Raw genomic sequence first — 19,646 nt, forward strand, 5'->3', positions numbered from 1 at the left:
TTTAATCCATGAACATACTGCCAAAACAAATAAATAAACTGGCCGTTCAGGAAACTTCAGAGATTCCCGATGCCGATGGGCCACCCCAGCCCTGGTTTTATCTGAATGGGCTTTTAACTCATTCAATCCCAGCCATTTTTACAGAAGCAATTCCGTTCGCTCCCTGTTTTACTGAATTTTGACTGATTTTGCAAGGCCCACAGAATATTGCTTTCAATTGCTATAAAAGCATGAAACCTATCAAAAGAAAGATTAAAGTCTCTTCTTTCATCAGGAAAAAAAAGTATGTTTCTATCTGTTACCGTTTTGCAGCAATTAGCATTAGAAGAGAGCTAAATTTCATCAGTTTTCACAAATCTATTCAAAATTGTAAGTAATTTAGCTTTTTTTCTACATGGCTCTGGTTGATCTCATTTGCTCTGCTGCCACCTGCTGGCCGTTTGTGTAATAACTACCATTTCTGCAACCATTCTTTGCAGTTGAGAGGCTGCATCAAAGCCTTCTGTATACTTTAGCATTAAAAAAAAAAAAACGTCTTTGGGACACTTAAAACATAAAAAAAACAAAAAAACGTATTTACACGTTATTGGGAGCAAATGAGTTAATGTTAAGGAAAAACAAATTATACACTATACTATTTACTATAATTGTGTACATAATGTCCTTGCAGCTATATTCGTATGAAATTCATGTTGTATATAGGCTGTTTCATTGCTAAATACACTTTAATTTTGCATCATGAAATTGCTTGAATTCCATGGAATTTCCATTCTACTACCTGCAATTCTAATTGCAACACCTTCCTGTTTGCCACCCCAATTCAAATTCAAGAAATGAGTTGGAATTTAAATAAAAAAAAAAAAAAAACTTTAAATTTTGCCCAGCCCTGGTTCACATCTGAGTAGAGTTCATTGTGTAAATTTAAGTGCTTCCACTTTGTGGCAGATTAATCACCATATGGTCAGCAAATAAAAATGTGTTAATTAAACGATGTAAATAATTGTGAATTATCTAAACTATAGCCAGTCAAGTGATGTGCCGTAAACTCTTAATGGTTGTTTTTACTCAGTATCGGAGGAAAAAAGCACTGCCTTCTCTACTGTATAACTTTTAACTCTCTCAAAGGAATAGCTGTAAAATATTTTGCAGTGTGTCATCTAGACGGCATATTCCTATTTCATAGTTGTACCCTCCAAGTTGTTACATTCCAATTTATAAATTGAATGAAGATCAATAGTCACGTTGAAGCCAATCTTGTATGATAAATACTGAATATTTTTTTTAATCCATGAATCCACCTCCCCTCATTTAATTTGGTGAATATTCTGGTCCAATCTTGTCATGTGTAGATTACTTCAATCAAGACGTGTTTCCTTTTTCTCTTTTGAATTATAAAACACAGATTTCATACATTATGCATGCTAGAAAGTCAGCAGCAGTCAAGAACGTGGAAGAGAGCTTTGAGTGTGCTTTGTTGCTGATTGTGGCAACACCTCACTCTTCCCCCATTGTGAGCTCTCCTACAAAAATGAAACCTGTGATGGATTTAAGAAAAGCTAGAATTGGGCCACAGACTGTGGTGCCGTTTTTTGAAAGGAATCATAATGAAATCATTTTCTCTTTATCTCTGTTGATCACCTAATCTTTGCCATTTTACACAAGATCATAATACGAGTGTGACTGCCTCCACCCTCGGGCAGTCATGGGGCAGGTTGAAACCTGCTGCTCACTGCAGGTTCTGGTTGTTGTCTGCTTGTGTGATTTTCCAATGAAGCTGCAAGCTACGCCACCTCGTAATGTTTTCTCAGCATAAATAGACGCTGCTGTTATGGATTTTGCATTACCAGAGAGTCGGGCTTTATTTGACACCCATTTCTCTCCTTTCTCATCATCTTATGTGCACAGTTTTCTCCATCTGATGTACAAATATTCCCCACTATGATTTTGTGCCTTTGTGTCACATTTGATATTGTCTAATAAATGTGACAGGGTAATTTACATGCATTATTTGAATGAGAATTGGAAACCTATTTAGTGAAGGACAAATACGTGTTGGGAGCAGCTATTATGGGAGATGACAGTATTATATTCCAATTGACTTTGGTAATATGAATGCAGAAAAATACCTGTCAGGAAGCATTCTGAATATGAGTCACCTAGAAAACAGCTAAGGAGGAGCAGTCACAATAAATGAGCCTTGTTAATGTCCACATTATGCCAACACTTGGGGGGTATTAACAGATTAATTGCATTTGATTAGACATGCACTGGATGAATTTAGATTTCACTCAGCTTGAGACATTGCCAATTAGTACATAGTCCAGTTAGTAAATACAACAGGCAGTCTAGCTTTTCCTGTTCCACCTTCATTTGTGGAAAATGTTGACGGAATGATTTAATATTTAGTTTTATCTGTAATACACAAACATGTCGCATTTATTCCAACATGGTATTTGGCTCTTCTTCACTTTTAGAATGTGAGCATCTCCTTTGGACCCCTTTTAAATGCAGTGAATGGTTTTCTCCACTGGTCAGATTTGCAACATAATGTCATAATGTATTTTTGTTTTGTCAATATTCATTAATTTTAATTTATGGCCTGCAACATGGGGCAACTTCAGTTAGTCAACTGTCCAGGTCTCCGTTGTCATATTTTGTGCTTCATAATGTGCCACTCATTTTCAACGGGAGACAGGTTTGGACTGCTGGCAAGAGAAGTAATACTCAAGCTCTTTGATGCTGAAGCTACACTGTTGTAACATGTCCAAAATCTGACATGGAAATGTCCTGCTGAAATAAAACACCATACGCCCCAGTTGTCACTCTGACTCTCTCACTACTAGTGTCAAGGAAATGTTCTTCTTAAAAATGAAATATAATCTCAATAATAAACACGGATTATATAGTAGAACTATCTGCAAGATGGCAGGAGGTCGATTAAAAGGGACAATAACCTTTAGTCATAACCTGGAAATGAGAAATGAAAATGAGATAGATGTGAAGTACACTTGGAACGATGATTTGTGGACATTCATCTCTTTGTATTTAAGACTGCAGTCTGGACAGTAAAGATAAAGACCTCATCATTTCCACTCCTTTTAGTATTGTTGCTTATATATGAAAGTTCAGAGTTTAACGAGACGCAACATGATGCTTTAGTTAAGTTAGCATGTTTTATTCATTTAAGTAAACAACAGTATGATACATTTTGTGGCATGTTTGAATAAGGAAGAAGACTGTTGGAGTCCACATACAAGGGGTCACTCAAACGCTGTCAAGTGTCTCAAATTAACCCAGCTAACCATGCGGGTTTGGTGTCCTTTCAGTTGTTGAGGCAAAGTTCAACAAGGCATTATATTTGACAGAACAGAAATCAATCAGTGTGCTTAAAATCCTGCTGTGTGGCCATGTACGCAACCTTGCATTCCATATAGTCTGTCAGAAATGGTGACAGAGGAGAGTAATAAGGGAAGCCTTTCTCCTCATCTGTCAAAGTGAATCCCTTGAGCCACTTCTGGAGATCAGGCTACGCAAACTGCGATGAGAGCAGCTCATGTGAGAGAAGAGACAGATACAACAACCCCACTGGAGAGATAAAAAGCAAATAAAGCTTTATAGCATGTTACCGAGGTGCGTAGGTAGAGGAGTAAAATATTCCTGAACAAGTGTGTCCCTGCAGATTCTTCTTGAAGATTTTGTTTTGTTTCTATGCTATTCTTTGTTTACGATTGTCTGCGAGCTGGATTACCAAAAACAAAAACATAGCACTTTTCCACCTTACAAGGCCTTCAAAGCGCTTTACACTCAACTACTGATGACACAACATCAGGAGCAAATGGGCGTTCAGTATCTTGCTCAAGGATACTTCGACATGGCCACAATGGCTAGGGGATCAAACCCACAACCTCTCGGTCGGGAGACGACCTCTATCACTGAGCCACGCCGCCCCAGAGTATGATGCCCATTCATTTCAGGGATAGTAGCTACAGTGTTGAATAAATACATTTGTTGGTTCGCCATTGGAAAAATTGATCCACTAAATGTCATGGTAAGTACAGTACAGGTATTTGTCTGTGGATTTTAAATGGCCAACGCATTGGATTCAGAGTTGATGAAGGCTAGACTATATTGCCTAGACTTTCTAATCTATACTTTTCCAAAGATCGTTGGACAAGCTTTGCTGAGTTTTATGCGCAGATTGAGTAGCAATTAAAAATAATCACAGCACCCACCAGCGTTGAGGTTGTTGTTGTTCACTTGATGAATAAAGCGTCTCCCTCTCATCTGGCCCCTTTCATGTCCTTCACCCTCCTCCTCTGCCACATGTGCCCAAGTGCAGATAGGGGACACTTGCCTTCCTCCCTTGTGATGCCACAGCATTGCACTGCAGGTTTCACAAGAGAACAGCGACTGCTCAAAGAGGTGTTCACTGGTGTTTACTGTTTTTCTTGTGCTGTGCTTTGGGAATATCTGGAGGAGTTCCAGGCTAAAGGCTGAGTTGACAGTGACTCACTGTGACTACTCAGAATGCAGGAGAGACACGTCTCCAAATCCCAGTAGACCTAAGCTCAGGCTAAAACAAATACCAGCTATTGTCGCTGTGCAAGCTACTTCATGTGCTATGTGCTTAGTCCCTTATAACTCTCTATTAACTGCCTGACACGTTCATGTAGATGATGGAAAGCATGGTTTTTTGGTTAAAAAAAAAGCAGCCACGGCCTATAAAAGCAAGGTCTTTAATGTAATGTCATATTGTTATTATTTATTCCAGAGCCCACCATCATCACCACTCTACCTGCAAACCCGGACGTTACTGTGGGGGAGAGTGTGGTCCTACCTTGTCAAGTGAGCCACGATCCCTCACTGGAACTCAAGTTCACCTGGTTCTTCAATGAGCAGCTCATCCACTTCGGTAGCCATGGGGGATTTTTTGAGAAAGTGGGCGGTGTAAGTTAACCTATGATGTTTTATAATGAATAGGTTAAATGTGAGGATAAACAGTTCAGAAAATGGATGGATGGATATTTAGCAGAGACCAGGGATGGACAACTTAAGGCTGGAGGGGAGCACATAGGACACACATTTCCAAACCAGATGTCTGACAAAAATGCTATTTTAGATTTTTTTTTAAATACATAAATATATGCAAATTGCCCACCCTAAATATATTTCATTTTTCATCATACATTGCTCAATACATGTATAAAAGATCCACTATCCTAACTCGGTGACTTTTTCTTTCCCAGTGCAATGGGCTTTCTTGCATAAAAATTACCATTCAAGGATGGCAGTTGTGATATTATTTAGGTACCGTACTATATTTGTCCTGCATAACATTCCAAATACTCCAAAAAAAATATCAGGGCTGCTCACATTGTAGTATAGGGAAATATAAGATCCAATGACAACTAAGCCATGTCTGTCATCTAGTGGTGAATAGTGAGATTACAATTTAAAATTACAGTATGATGCATATTTGCAGTTGGGTACTAGAGGCTGACATTTTTGGGGGGAATCCCGTGCGATTCCTGCACGATGGGAGTCAACTTTACTTTTAATCACAGGATTGGGATGGGACCCTAATAAAAAGTTCACAGGAGCAGACGGGAGCGGAATTAATTCAATATCTCAATATCCAGTTGGGGGGAAAAAAAGCCTCGGACAGATACACACTTGCATATCCATTTGTATTTTATCTTTCCATACGCAGAAATTATGCACATACTGTACACATTTTTTCAAATGTAGCCGTTCTCCATAATGGAAACGGTATGGAAGTGAGCATTCTGAACTGGAGCAGCACGAGAGAGGAGTTGTTTTACTGGGAGTGGGACAGGACAGGATTTTTTTTTCTGTGAGAGTGGGAAGGGACGGGAGTCAAAATCCAGTCCTGTGTCACCCTCTATTCAGCACCTGTGAATTTGCATTACACATATATATATATATGGGCGGCACGGTAGTCGAGTGGTTAGCACGTCCGCTTCCCAGTTCTGAGGTCTCCAGTTCGAGTCCAGGCTCGGACCTTCCTGGGTGGAGTTTGCATGTTCTCCCCGTGCCCGCGTGGGTCTTCTCCGGGTACTCCGGTCTCCTCCCACATTCCAAAGACATGCATGGCAGGTTAATTGGGCGCTCCGAATTGTCCCTAGGTGTGCGTGAGTGTGGATGGTGTTCGTCTCTGTGTGCCCTGCGATTGGCTGGCAACCAGTCCAGGGTGTCCCCCGCCTACTGCCCAGAGCCAGCTGAGATAGGCGCCAGCAGCCCCCGCGACCCTTGTGAGGAATAAGCGGTCAAGAAAATGGATGGATGGATGGATATATATATATATATATATATATATATATATATATATATATATATATATATATATATATATATGTATATATATTAGGGGTGTTAAAAAAATAGATTCGGCAATATATCGCGATACTACATCGCGCGATTCTCGAATCGATTCAATAGGTGGCTGAATCGATTTTTTTTTTTTTTTTTTTTTTTAAAGAGCTCAGAATTGTTCATTCGGTAGTCTTACCGATTCAACGTCTTATCATCATTGCCTTTTATTTTTTTTTTTTTTTTTTATTTTTATTTTTTTTTTGTGTGTGTGAATCGATTTTTAAACTTCCATTTTTAATGGAAAAATATTCAACAAAACGTCTGACTTCGGGTTAGGATGCACACCTTGAGCATGGAAGAATGTTATATGAACGGAACATTAAGCCTTAATATTTTATTTTAATGCTGTTCAAACATGAAACAGATTACAACCTCTATAAGACTGAAATTTCAGATAAATAAATAATAAATTTTCATATAAATCTTACACTCTACAAGCTTACTGATTAGTATTTTCTAAATTTGAATGAAAAAAAATCGCAACAATCGACTTATAAATTCGTATCGGGATTAATCGGTATCGAATCGTGACCATTCGTATCGGGATTAATCGGTATCGAATCGAATCGTGACCTGTGAATCGTGATACGAATCGAATCGTCAGGTACTAGGCAATTCACACCCCTACTAGGCAATATATATTTGCCATTTCTTTTTCAGGATAGTTACTAAAGAAAGCTTTTTACAATTGCAGACTTGAGAACTTTTTATAAATATTTGATCAATATTTGCTAATCACTTCAGTAAATGCTTGGACCTGTTAGCTTTCAAATGTGGACGCTTCTTAGAAAGTAAAACAGTGGAGGTAAATTGTTGGACTGTTACGCATTAAAATGACAGTGTGCTTATCTGTGTCCTTGGATGTACCACACTGTTGAATAACGCCGACATACTGTAATCTTCCACTCGCACGTCAACACTGTGGTATTCCATACGGAACACACAATTTTCCCACACATTGGTTTTAAATGAAGCTGGTGGGTCTTCAGCGTTTCCATGATGCCATTTTTTTTTTCCTTTGTTTTTTCATTTAGTGCTTATTGACAAACTGATTTAGGCGCATATTGCATGCCGCAAAGTTTGGAGTGCAGATGCTGCAATGAAATTGCACATTTGTCGCATGACGTCACTGTATGCACTGAACCGTGACCGCCGAACCGAGACATGCACTTCCGTAAATTGCTGTGTACTGGATTTATAAAATACAGTAATTTTGTTTCTGACCTCTCTAAAGCATTTTATTGAATAAAAGTGAGGACACTGAAATGAGGAATCATTGGTATTTTCAATATTATTCTGTGGCCTCTTTTAGCATAGTCATAACAAATTCAGCCGCAGTGCAGAGGGAATATTTGTATCAAGTGTATTATTTATGACCAGAAAATTGCTTCCTGTAGTTTATTTAAAAAATAAAATAGAACAAAATTTACATACCAATCCTCTATCCAGACTCAAGAAACCACGTTGTATTTCAGAGGAAGTGTTTGCAGCACGCATTGCACACATGTGGTGTACCGTCTTCACTTTTGAAAGTCTAACCTTATTTTAAAATCTTTTGGAATAGGGAAGAAAAGCAAAACCAGGAGTGGAACCGATCAATTCTCTCTTATGATTCAGCTATTGTAGTTTAAAATAAATCCACAGTGCAGGCTTGCGGTGCTGAGCAATTGCAGTACACATCCAGTACACAGATAAAACCACTTCACTGAATTGTTACTGTCATTGTGCCACAGCTCTCCACTGTGTCCAATTTATTACCAGGCTCAGCTTCACTGTGTGATATTGAAAAGGTGGGAATTGCTCCCTTAAAGACCTAACTGCTTGTTGTAACCGAGCCAGACCTATATGAGGATCAGGCGCAAGCTGTTTGTGCTTGTAGGCTTTCTGTAATTAAAGTCGCGGGACATATACATCGTGTGTCCTTGCAGAAGATGGGGGAGGAAAAGGTTGAGAGAGGAATTACAAATTTATTTCTCAAGTAAAACATGGAAATGAGGTTTGTGTGGCTGGATTGTCGTATAATAAGGAGATTGACCATGTGTGCATCTGTGTCTGTGTATGATTTTTATTTGCATGGCAGCAGCATTCGGCAGGAGACATTATGATTCGAAACATCCAGCTGAGACATGCTGGGAAATACACATGTGCCGTGCATACAAAAGTGGACAGTGTCTCTGTTGCTGCTGACTTGGTTGTCAGAGGTAAGCAAAACTTCACACATCTCTAATTTGATGCTTTTGTGTAAGAATTAATTATTAGTCTACAATTGCAGAACATGAAAGACATGTGGGCTATGCTTGCCGGGCTAGCTTATGCTTCATGAATGAAATGGAAATAGGGTGAAAGGAAATACCAAATAGCAAATTATGTCTTCTAGGTTTAAAATTTTTTACTGTCTAATTAGACAGAATGGCTCCCAACGGTTTCAGAGCAAATTGACTTCTCTACATTGGCCGTAGGTGCTAAAACCCAATGTGACTCTCACCGTCATGTCTCTCTTCCTAATTTACATTTCTTCTCCCTATTTCTATCTATCGTCTCCCCCCTTACTCTCGCTTGGTTTTGCCATCTCCCAGGTCCCCCAGGCTCCCCTACCAGCATCCAAGTAGAAGAAATCACAGATACCACAGTCACTCTATCCTGGAGGCCTGGTGCTGATAATCACAGTCCAATTACTGCATACAACATCCAGGCCAGGACACCATTTTCCCTCGGGTGGCAGGCTGTCTCCACAGGTAAGCTCTCTCCAACCAGCCGTGGCCTCTTCCAATCTCACTGAGGGGGCTGCTCTTTATTCTGCCTCTCCGCTGAGAGTATAGGAGATGTAATTTTTACCCCATGTCCAAATAGGGCACTATTGTAGCGTGACCACTGGCCACCATTTTTATCAGACTCCTGGGAATCCTGAAATATGAATCTCATCCTGATGATAACGCCAGTGCAGATTCTGTCATGTGATGTTATAAATGATAGTGCTGATGGATCCTGTTTTCCACTTCATATCCTCTTTAACAGCAACCCTTAGTACTCATGCCTGGCTGTAATAATGCAGTCTACTGTGCAGTACTGTGTACCTCGCTCCACTAATTCACCCAAAAAGGAAAGGTCATCCTCATTAATTGGCAGAGGTGGGGAGAGTAGCCAAAAATTGTACTCAAGTAAGAGTAGCGTTACTTCAAAATAATATTACTCAATAGTAAAAAATAGTCGTTAAAAATTTTCCTCACGTAGAAGTAAAAAAGTATTCGCTGAAAAGAATACTCAAGTACTGAATATTGAACATTGACTGATTTATTTATTAAAAACAATGTAATCAGACAGACAAAAACATTCACTTTGTTGGGGTGAACCCTCTGTTGACACAAAAAATATCAGGCTATGAGTTTACAGGCGAGTAAGCCATTGAAATCACACATTCAGTTTAATTTGCAAAGTTAAATTAAGTTAGCTATATTAGAGTAGGATTTCTGATGATTAATGTATTAAATCTGAGTGTACGCCTGAAAATATTGTGGTCACTAAATTTCCGTTAATACCCATCCAGCATAACAATTAGAAACTTGTACTTTTTAGCCTAAATCTTTTTTGTTTACATATGCTATCATTGCTACATTGAATAAGAATGGCTTAACGTTGATATGTTTTCTTACCAGGTTCTGGCATTACATGGAGTCAAGTGTTTATCTGTTCCCAAAACTTTCTTTACCGTTAATAATTTATGTCTTTTATTGGCTACCGCCAATTCATGCCTCCATATAACATGTGTCGTGATGTGTTTCATGGCAACAGTAAACAAAGTGTTTGCAAAAGAGTCTATGTGAAAAGGTCCTTTTCAACACTTAAGACAAATACCTGCCTAAATACAGCAAAAAGGGAATTTAGGTCAAACTTACCGCGACATGCTAACACAGGTTCGCATTATAAAGCTGTTATTCCGCACGGCGTGCAAGGTAAACATTCAAATTATATGAGGCCATGGGTGTTCTGCTTCTTCCTCTCCCGCTGCCATGTTCCAAATGCCGACAGCGTTTCCACTGCCTATGGTCATGTGACTGCATTGTTACGTCTGATTGGTAGACTGTTAAGGGAAGGAGTCGTCATGTGATTATTGTTGCTACGTCTGATTGGTGAAACGCAGTCATGTGGCACAACCACTGTTTGGTGTCTCTGGTAAAGATAATGAACGAAAAAAGGAGGGGGAAAAAAAAGTAACGACTTTAGTGTAGCCAAATATAGCGGAAAGAGTAGCGATCCTTCTTCACCCATCTACTCAAGTAAAAGTAAAAAGTATTGTGTGGTAAAACTACTCTTAGAAGTACTTTTTTTCTTTTTCTTTTTTTTAAGTTACTGTATTTTCCGCACTATAAAGCGCACCTCATTATAAGGCGCACCTTCAATGAATGACATATTTTAAAACTTTTTTCATATATAAGGCGCTACAGTAGAGGCTGGGGTTACGTTATGCATCCATTAGATGGTGCTGCACTAACGGGAATGTCAACAAAACAGTCAGATAGGTCAGTCAAACTTTATTAATAGATTACAAACCAGCTTTCTGACAACTCCATTCACTCCCAAAATGAATAAACAACTGTTTTATTATTTTCTCTGAGGTAAAGTATTAGTATTAGCTAGTGATCCAAGATGGCACGATCTTCTGCGCATGCACGTCACCGATCGTGCAGGATCACCGATAGCGTCTTGATAGCGAGACCTGTTGCGGCTCAATATTGATCCATATATAAGGTGCACTGGATTATAAGGCGCATGGTCAACTTTTGAAAAAATTGTAGGCTTTTAGGTGCGCCTTATTGTGCGGAAAATACGGTACTCAAGTACATGTAACAGAGTAAATGTAACTCGTTACTACCCACCTCTGTTAATTGGTCTGTGTCACTGTTTTCTTACCTGTTGGGATGCGAATGTGAAGTACAGCAGTCCACCTGGCCACTGTTGGCTACATGCTGTGGCGTGCCTCTTCACCTGTCAACATACAGCACAGTTTGAAGCTCATGTGTTCATACATTTACACCAAGTTTATCGATACTGAAGGCAGCATTTGTTTTATTGCAGTTCCTGAAGTGGTGGGGGGCCACCTTCTGACAGCTACTGTAATTGACCTGAGCCCTTGGGTGGACTATGAGTTTCGAGTCCTGGCAAGCAACAGCATTGGGACTGGCGAACCCAGCAAGCCATCCAAACAAGCCAAGACAAAGGGGACATGTACGTAAGAAAAACTCTCTCTCTCTCTCTCTCTCTCTCTCTCTCTCTCTCTCTCTCTCTCTCTCTCTCTCTCTCTCTCTCTCTCTCTCTCTCTCTCTCTCTCTCTTTCTTGCGCTTTCCTCAAATATTTGCTTATTTTTGATTATCTATTATAAATTAATATCACACGTTGCACATTAGCCCTGTCAAAATAACTAGCACTACTGTGTTTTATTGGATGTGTCATACATACTGAACCCCCAAAATATGACCCAAAACTAGGTCAGTGCTTGTGTATTACTTCATAGGTATCTTTATGCAGCTGCCTCCAGCTCATTCCCTGTCAATGCCCCAGCCATAATAGCCCTGCGATAGCAACTACTGATGATAAGGCCAGATTGTACCCTTGCATTCACTCTAATGGAATAGTCTCCAAATCTCCAGGCACCCTCAATAGGATAAATCTATAGAACATGGATGGGTGGTCTAACACTGGAACTCCAACCAAAATTAGACTTGTTTTATGATGCAAGTTGGCTTTGCTCCATCTTCTGCCTCGCCAAGTGTTTGTTTGTGTGTAAATTGAGGTCTCAAACTCAATTCATGTGGGAGCTGTGGAGATAGAATCTGGTTGTGTCTGGGCCGCATTTACAAAATAAGGAGTTCAAGTATTCAATAAAAGTACAGATAATTCAGTCTTTACAGTCTTTGTTAATAACAGTTAACATTAATGGTTCTTCAGAATGGGAACAAAATTGGTGACCTGATCCTCTCTCTCATCTCCTTGGTAATTTGCTTACACTGGTTGAGTAATAATGCCCAACTTCTTGGCCCCCACAACTCAATATATTCAATAATAAGTTACACTTTCAACACAATATAAATATGATTTAAAATGACAAGCCAAAATGACAATTAGACAAAATAGTTACAAGGAGGCTGTCTTGCTAATGCTAATTCTCTCAGTCTGGATTTAAAGTCATTGAAGAGATAAATTCTGTTCATTTCTAGTCCTTTTGTAATAGATTCCATGTAAGAAGGGGCAGCGAAGACAAAGGCCTTTTTTCCAAACTGAGTTGGAGGAAAATGGAACGCTTAGCAACAAAATGATATTTGAATGTAAATTGTAAGAATTAACACAAGTGTAAGAGGGCAATAGTCCAAGGATGACCTTGTAGATAAAGGTTTACCAGTGAGCCAAACTCCTGTTAGCTAAAAGAGGCCATCCCACTCGAGAGTACAGTTCTCAATGACGGGTCAAGACCCTGTAATAAACGTGTGAGAAACATGGTACACAGAGTCAATCTTTGTCGGAGATTGAGCTCAAGCATTCATATGTAACCAGTCTCCATTATCCAAAATGGATGTAAAAATGAAAAAGAGTTGCAGTGACAAATTTGTTTCTGTGGACAAACCCCAGTTTGTATTTTGATTGCTTTGCAACATTCTCAATATGTGGTTTGAAATTGAGGGTATCATCTAGCAAGATAGCCAGATATTTGTACAGATTAATCACCTCCATTTCATTGCCTTCAAGAGTGGGCATTGTGTGGAGTACTTGCAGACACTTCTTGGATCTTGACAACAACATTACGGTAGTTTAATTTTGTCAGTATTAAAGACTAGCTTTAGCTGCAGAAGTGTGTGTTGCACTACATCAAAGTCTTTCACCAGTAATACTGCAGCATCGGCAGGTGATGAGCCAAAACGATAAATGATTGTGTCATCGGCATAAAAGTACTAACCTACATCAGGCTCATTTGGTCCCAAATAATTTATTTACATAGGGGCATATTCTCCCATGTGCTTAAGTCAAAAAAGGTGCGCTGCTGCATACTCGTTGGGCTCCCATTTGTTCTCCCATCGACTTAAGTGTGTCAATTTCACAGCTTCATGAAATGTATGAACTCTGGGTGGAGCGATGTAGAAATGAGGTTGTCTCCTATCCCCTATTCTCCCAGAGCATTATTCCTCTTGCACGTTCAGGAAACTGTACCAAAGAGTAGCGCCTCTTGATGGTGAAACATCATATCGCCTGTTTTGATTTAATTAACTGGTTCCATGTTGGCTGGTGACGGCCGTGTCACGCCAAGTGACCTCTGACTCGTTCTGGTCATTCTCATGGTGGCAATTGTAACTTGGACTTTGAAACATTTGTTTTTATTCGATATATGCCAGTCGCGTGTCCGGTGTTGCCCGGCAACACTTGAACAACAGCTGGCTCACAAATATGCATTCAGTCATGAGCACAGTAAACTTCCATCCATCCATCCATCCATTTTCTTGACCGCTTATTCCTCACAAGGGTCGCGGGGGCTGCTGGCGCCTATCTCAGCTGGCTCTGGGCAGTAGGCGGGGGACACTCTGGACTGGTTGCCAACCAATCGCAGGGCACACAGAGACGAACAACCATCCACACTCACACGCACACCTAGGGACAATTCGGAGCGCCCAATTAACCTGCCATGCATGTCTTTGGAATGTGGGAGGAGACCGGAGTACCCGGAGAAGACCCACGCAGGCACGGGGAGAACATGCAAACTCCACCCAGGAAGATCCGAGCCTGGACTCGAACCGGAGACCTCAGAACTGGGAAGCGGACGTGCTAACCACTCGACTACCGTGCCGCCCGCACAGTAAACTTATTAAATCTTATTTATTTAATACTTAATGCGAAAAAAACGTTTTTCCAAAGAAGCCCGTGATAGGAGCCGCACACTTCATTGGGAACGGTCAGTATAATTTCTGCATCCATACACCACTTCATCATCACATTTGTGAAAGTGTGAAATATATTCCAAATGGATCTCACTATATATATATATATATATATATATATATATATATATATATATATATATATATATATATATATATATATATATATATATATATATATATATATATATATATATATATATATATATATATATATATATGTTGATCACTTTTGTGGCAGCAGTAATAGTGTTGCACTTTTTCTAAAGCCTGATTGCAGTTTTGAAAGAAAGCTCACTTGAGTATAGGAATATTTTAAGTTGATCACGCACTAGAAGAGGCGCACAAATGTTTGACAAGACAAATTTGATATTGGCCTGTCGAAAAACTGTTGGCTCACCTGCTTAAGAGGGGGATAACAAGAACTTCCAAACTTAATGAATTTCTTCAGAGTCTTGAGAGTCTGTGTCAACAGCCATTTGTAACTCTTTGACCGACAAAAACGTTTATTGACGTATAAATCCTAATGAATGCCAACATAAACGTTCAATGACTTTTACCAAGTTTTTTTTTTTTTTTTTAATCAATGGGCAGTGCAACGTCTAAAAGTGCAGCGCTGCCTGGTCAATGGGTTGTGAAATCAAATACAGCCAGTAACCATGGCCAGCAGATGGCACCATTGTATCTCTTTTCATTGGGCTCACTGTGAATCAAATTATAATGAAACATGACAAATCTGATGAATCGAACATTTTCAAGGATGATGTGAATGATCAAATCCTTTGTCACATTAAATCTAATTCACAGGGTGTCAATAAACAACAAAAAAATAGTGTCAAAGTCACTGTTGTGCAAAAAAAAAAAAATCTTTTCACAAAAAGCTTGTTTTCTCTACTTTTTTTTTTCTATTTTCGCTTATATCACGCAAATGACCTATTTCCAAATGTTGAGTAGTTACTAAAGATCGGAATAAGGTAGAAACATAGCCTACTGTTTTTTATGTTTATGTAGTCGTAGTGCACAATATTTTGTTTGCCTTGAAAGATGAGGGCTATAAATTACACTAGCGAGCGTAAATGCTCGAAATCATCTGGCACTGTCGGGGTTGTTTTTTGACTAACCTGGCAGTCAAAGAGTTAAAAGGTTAGGTTCTATCAAATCCAGGCCAGGATGTTTTGTGTGATTCATACATAGTTTTCATAGCCTTATGAACTTGCTGCACAGTAAACGGTACAAATGATCACCAACATTTTTCATGCCATTTTTGAAAAAGACATGACTGGGACTAGGTAACACAATATATTTACTCTCCACTTTGTGTCACTTCAGAATTAAGTTCTGCCAAAAGCTGGCATGAGTCTGAACTATGGTAGCCCATAAGTAATTAAAAAATAAATAAAGAAATACACATGGTAAACCCACAGCAATAAATTTGTGGGCCACACTAACATTTAACTTTGATGTCAAGTAGGAGGCCACAAAATATTGTCCTGTGCTTCGCAAAAGTTTGAGACCCATGGTGTACTGTATATACATATATATATATATATATATATATAGGCTAAAGATATAAAAAGCATAAGGGACTAAATGTCAAAAACCACACATTGTATTCCTCTTACCATGTTAACAACATTTATGTCATACATGACATTTAACTGCACAAAAGTGTTATTTCAAGTGTCACCCTATCAGGATTGGTGTTTCAAAGGTCCAACTTCTGAGAATGGATTTAATCAATCTGTATTATTTAGTATACAGGCAATTATAAGTAGGGATGTAACGATATTCAAACATCACGATACGATATTATCAAGATATTGTGGGGAGTTTGGCGATACATAAAAAGTAGTGTTGTTTTGATACGGTTTTTTGGCCGATACCGATACCATACCGATACTTAAGGTGTTTTTTCCTCAACATGAATTCCGATACCAGTATCGGTATCGGAACAACACTAATAAAAAGGTCACAGTATTCTAAAAAAAAATAAAAAATACACTCATACAAAAATATTGTACTTTTGTACATTACAGCCATGAAAAATATAAAAATATTATATATAAAAAAAATAACTAAATATAATCATATATATTGAGGCACTTACTTGCTAAAGCAAGCCCACATTGACACTTATCGACTCGGTTCACAAGCATAATACGTTCCCCTTCATCTGACCATTAACATGGATTTTAAAAATAGAAGGGCCTTGTGAAAATTAAACTGCACTAAATAAATAGCCACCAGAGGGTGCTAGAACTGCACAAATGGAAATCAATGCGACTTTTTAAACAGATGTGCTACTTTTAATATCATGACATGACGTCGACGATATATTGTGGCAGTTTTAATATCGCGATATCACGATATTGCCATTATTGTTACATCCCTAATTATAAGTGCAACCAAATCGAAGGTTGATCAACCTCAGATTTTGTTGCAGTTTTAGGGATGAAATGTAAAATTATAGTCCATAGAAACATATTTAAGAAATATATGTCTTAATATGCTCTTTCTCATCTCTAACACAATTATTTTGTCACATTGAGCATTGCTTCATTTCAGTTTCCAGCATCACGTCAGCAAGGCTAAGCCGATTGCTCTTTTTTTTTTCCCTCCAGCTCCGAAGGTCACACCAGCTAGTGTGAGCGGTGGCGGTGGAAGTCGTTCAGAATTAGTGATCACCTGGGAGGTGAGCAAGCCTGCTAGGGATGGGTCCTGTCAGCCATGGTGTGGTATGCCAGATGTAATATATTCAGTCACTATGTCTTTTATAATGCTGAGCAATGACTTGCTGTCAGTGTACACAGTCCATTTCGTAGAGTACATTTTACTCACTAAAAAAAAATAAAAAAATAAAAAATAAAATTCAGACCCAGTCTAAACAGAGTAAACTTCATATTGGAAGAGAGTTATATATATATATATATATATATATATATATATATATATATATATATATATATATATATATATATATATATATATATATATATATATATATATATATATATACATATATATATACATATATATATATATATATATATATATATTAAAAAAAAATCACTCAAGGGTTGAATAACGATCACAGAACCTTCAGGTTGGAAGATGGCCAATCTGCTCAAGTTGTTGTGTACTGAAAGGTTTGGATCACAAATGCAGACACAAATAAGATTTTCTCCATTTATTCACATCGAGAGGCAGAAACTCAGAGACGCTGTACACAGAACAGTTGGACAAAAATCCGACAAACCACACACAATTCACAGACCGCACACACAGACAGTGAATCATAAAGGACTAAAGAACGACATCACATAGGTCCAGACATCACCTAAAGGATTAAAGGTTGACATCACGAACATCACGTTTTGTAAACAGACACTTGTTACATCAGTACCTAAACAGACACATAACGGGTCATGAACTCCGGCGCATGCGATCCAGGCCATGACACAAGTAGTTGAGTGGTAGACTGGGACCGAATATAATCTTTTTTTTTAAGAGTTAAATTTACTATATGAAATGTACTGTGTATAGGAAAAATTGTTTAAGATAATTAAATTCATTTTGAAAAGACGATCAAATTCACTCTTTTTTCCAGTTTCCCCAAATTGTATCCTTCCGCTGTGTCTAACATGAAGGCACCTTTCAATCCTGTAATAATTCAGGCAGTTCAAAGTAATGAAGCCCCTGCTGTGAAGCGCCTCAGAATCTTTGCTAACATTTCATTATGCACAAGTTTAATTTTAGGAATCTGTTCAAACAAAGCTTCTCTTCTGAAGCACCCTTGAAAATAGCTTCTGACATTCAACAGCAAAAGGGCAAAATTATGCTTTGCCTTCAAGTTATCACATCTAAGCAAAATCAAAAGAAAAGGAAAAATTCAAGTAATTGGTTGTTGTCTCCATTCACTAGTAGCCTGCGGCGTCTCCAATTGCTGTGGCCCAACAGATACCATTTTTCTTTCTTTCTGTTCTAATATGTATTGTATTGTATTCAGCATATGGTAGAGTAATTCAGTTCATTCATATGAATAAACTTGTATCAAAGTGCTTGTAGCACCCTCTTTAAAGTCATTTTCTTTAGTCTGTCTGAATTCCTGTTCTTTGATCAGGGGCACAGCACAGTAACCCTTTGTGTCATTCAAACAGCTTTATAAATGAAGCTTCGTCAAGCACTTGTGATTTTTTTTTTTTTTTTACTCCTCTAGATGGTGGTCTTGTTTTAAAGATGAGGGCAAGTGTAATGACATGAATTACATTTTTTACTGCATCTTTAAAGCAAGTCAAAAAATATCACAAGTGCGTCATTTGTCCATCACCAATGCAAACCAAACTACTTTGCCTTACTGAGTGATGTGAGTTTTGAAGACATTTGCATTGGCTTAAACAACAGATTGTCTTTGTAGTTTATTATGTTGGGGGGGGGGGGGGGGGGGGTGAATCAATTTCCACATGGTAATGCCAATCACAAAATGGCATGTCCGCCATGCCTACAAATAGTGATGGACAAATGAAGCTTCATGAAGCAGTGGTGATATTTTTTACTCCTCTAGATGGCACTCTTGGTTTACAGATGCACTAGCCTTTACCTTTGAACCAAGAGCACCATCTAGAGGAGTCCAAAAAATATTACAAGTGCTTCATGAAGCTTCATTTGTCCAATTAGCCAACATTGATGCTTTCTATAAGTGATAGGGAAATGAAGCTTCAAGGACAAATTAGATTTAGACAAAAAAAAAAATTCTTTTTTTTTTTTTTTTTTTTTTTTTTTACAAACAGTAAATGTTGTCAGACTTGAACAAACATTTTACGTTTAGACCTCCATAACGTATAACAGATTCTTGTAAATTGGTAAAGCTGTGGTGAAATGTTCCAAATATTTAAAAAATGTTAACTGATGTGCCACATTTGGTCTTGGCTGTGAAACACGTGAAATTCTAACTATTGTTTCACTTGGTGTGTGTAACGTGTGCTTGTTTGTTGTAGCCCGTTCCAGAAGAGCTCCAAAATGGGCCGGGTTTTGGCTATGTTGTGGCTTTTCGACCCCACGGTGCCACGGGGTGGATGCAGGCTGCCGTGCCCTCCGCAGAGACATCCAAATATGTCTTTAAAAATGAAAGCATCCAGCCCTTTTCACCTTTCCATGTGAAAGTCGGCGTGTACAACAACGAGGGAGAAGGTCCATTCGGACTCGTCACCACTATCTACTCTGCAGAGGAAGGTGAGAATTCTGCCTTCCATCCTACTTGTAATGTTTTGCTGGCTCAGCTGTATCTATGTATCTAATGTATGTATCTAGTCAGAATAGTGGCTTTAGTTCAGAGG

The 19,646-nt window shown here is 38.6% G+C and overlaps 1 protein-coding gene across 3 annotated transcripts in view; it reads left to right on the forward strand.

The window, feature by feature from the left end:
- Positions 1 to 19,646, forward strand: part of LOC144023490 (contactin-4-like) — a 177,638-nt gene that overhangs the window by 149,917 nt on the left and 8,075 nt on the right. For 2 of the 3 annotated variants that reach the window (XM_077529033.1, XM_077529032.1), the window contains exons 13-18: positions 4,772 to 4,947; positions 8,474 to 8,594; positions 8,970 to 9,128; positions 11,467 to 11,616; positions 16,935 to 17,005; positions 19,308 to 19,542. In XM_077529033.1, coding sequence (XP_077385159.1) covers positions 4,772 to 4,947; positions 8,474 to 8,594; positions 8,970 to 9,128; positions 11,467 to 11,616; positions 16,935 to 17,005; positions 19,308 to 19,542 — 912 coding nt within the window. The remainder of the gene's footprint in view (positions 1 to 4,771; positions 4,948 to 8,473; positions 8,595 to 8,969; positions 9,129 to 11,466; positions 11,617 to 16,934; positions 17,006 to 19,307; positions 19,543 to 19,646) is intronic. The other variant, XM_077529034.1, reaches the window with a different exon arrangement.

This window comes from Festucalex cinctus, chromosome 8 (genome assembly GCF_051991245.1).
Source record: "Festucalex cinctus isolate MCC-2025b chromosome 8, RoL_Fcin_1.0, whole genome shotgun sequence".
NCBI classification, from domain to species: Eukaryota; Metazoa; Chordata; class Actinopteri; order Syngnathiformes; family Syngnathidae; genus Festucalex; species Festucalex cinctus.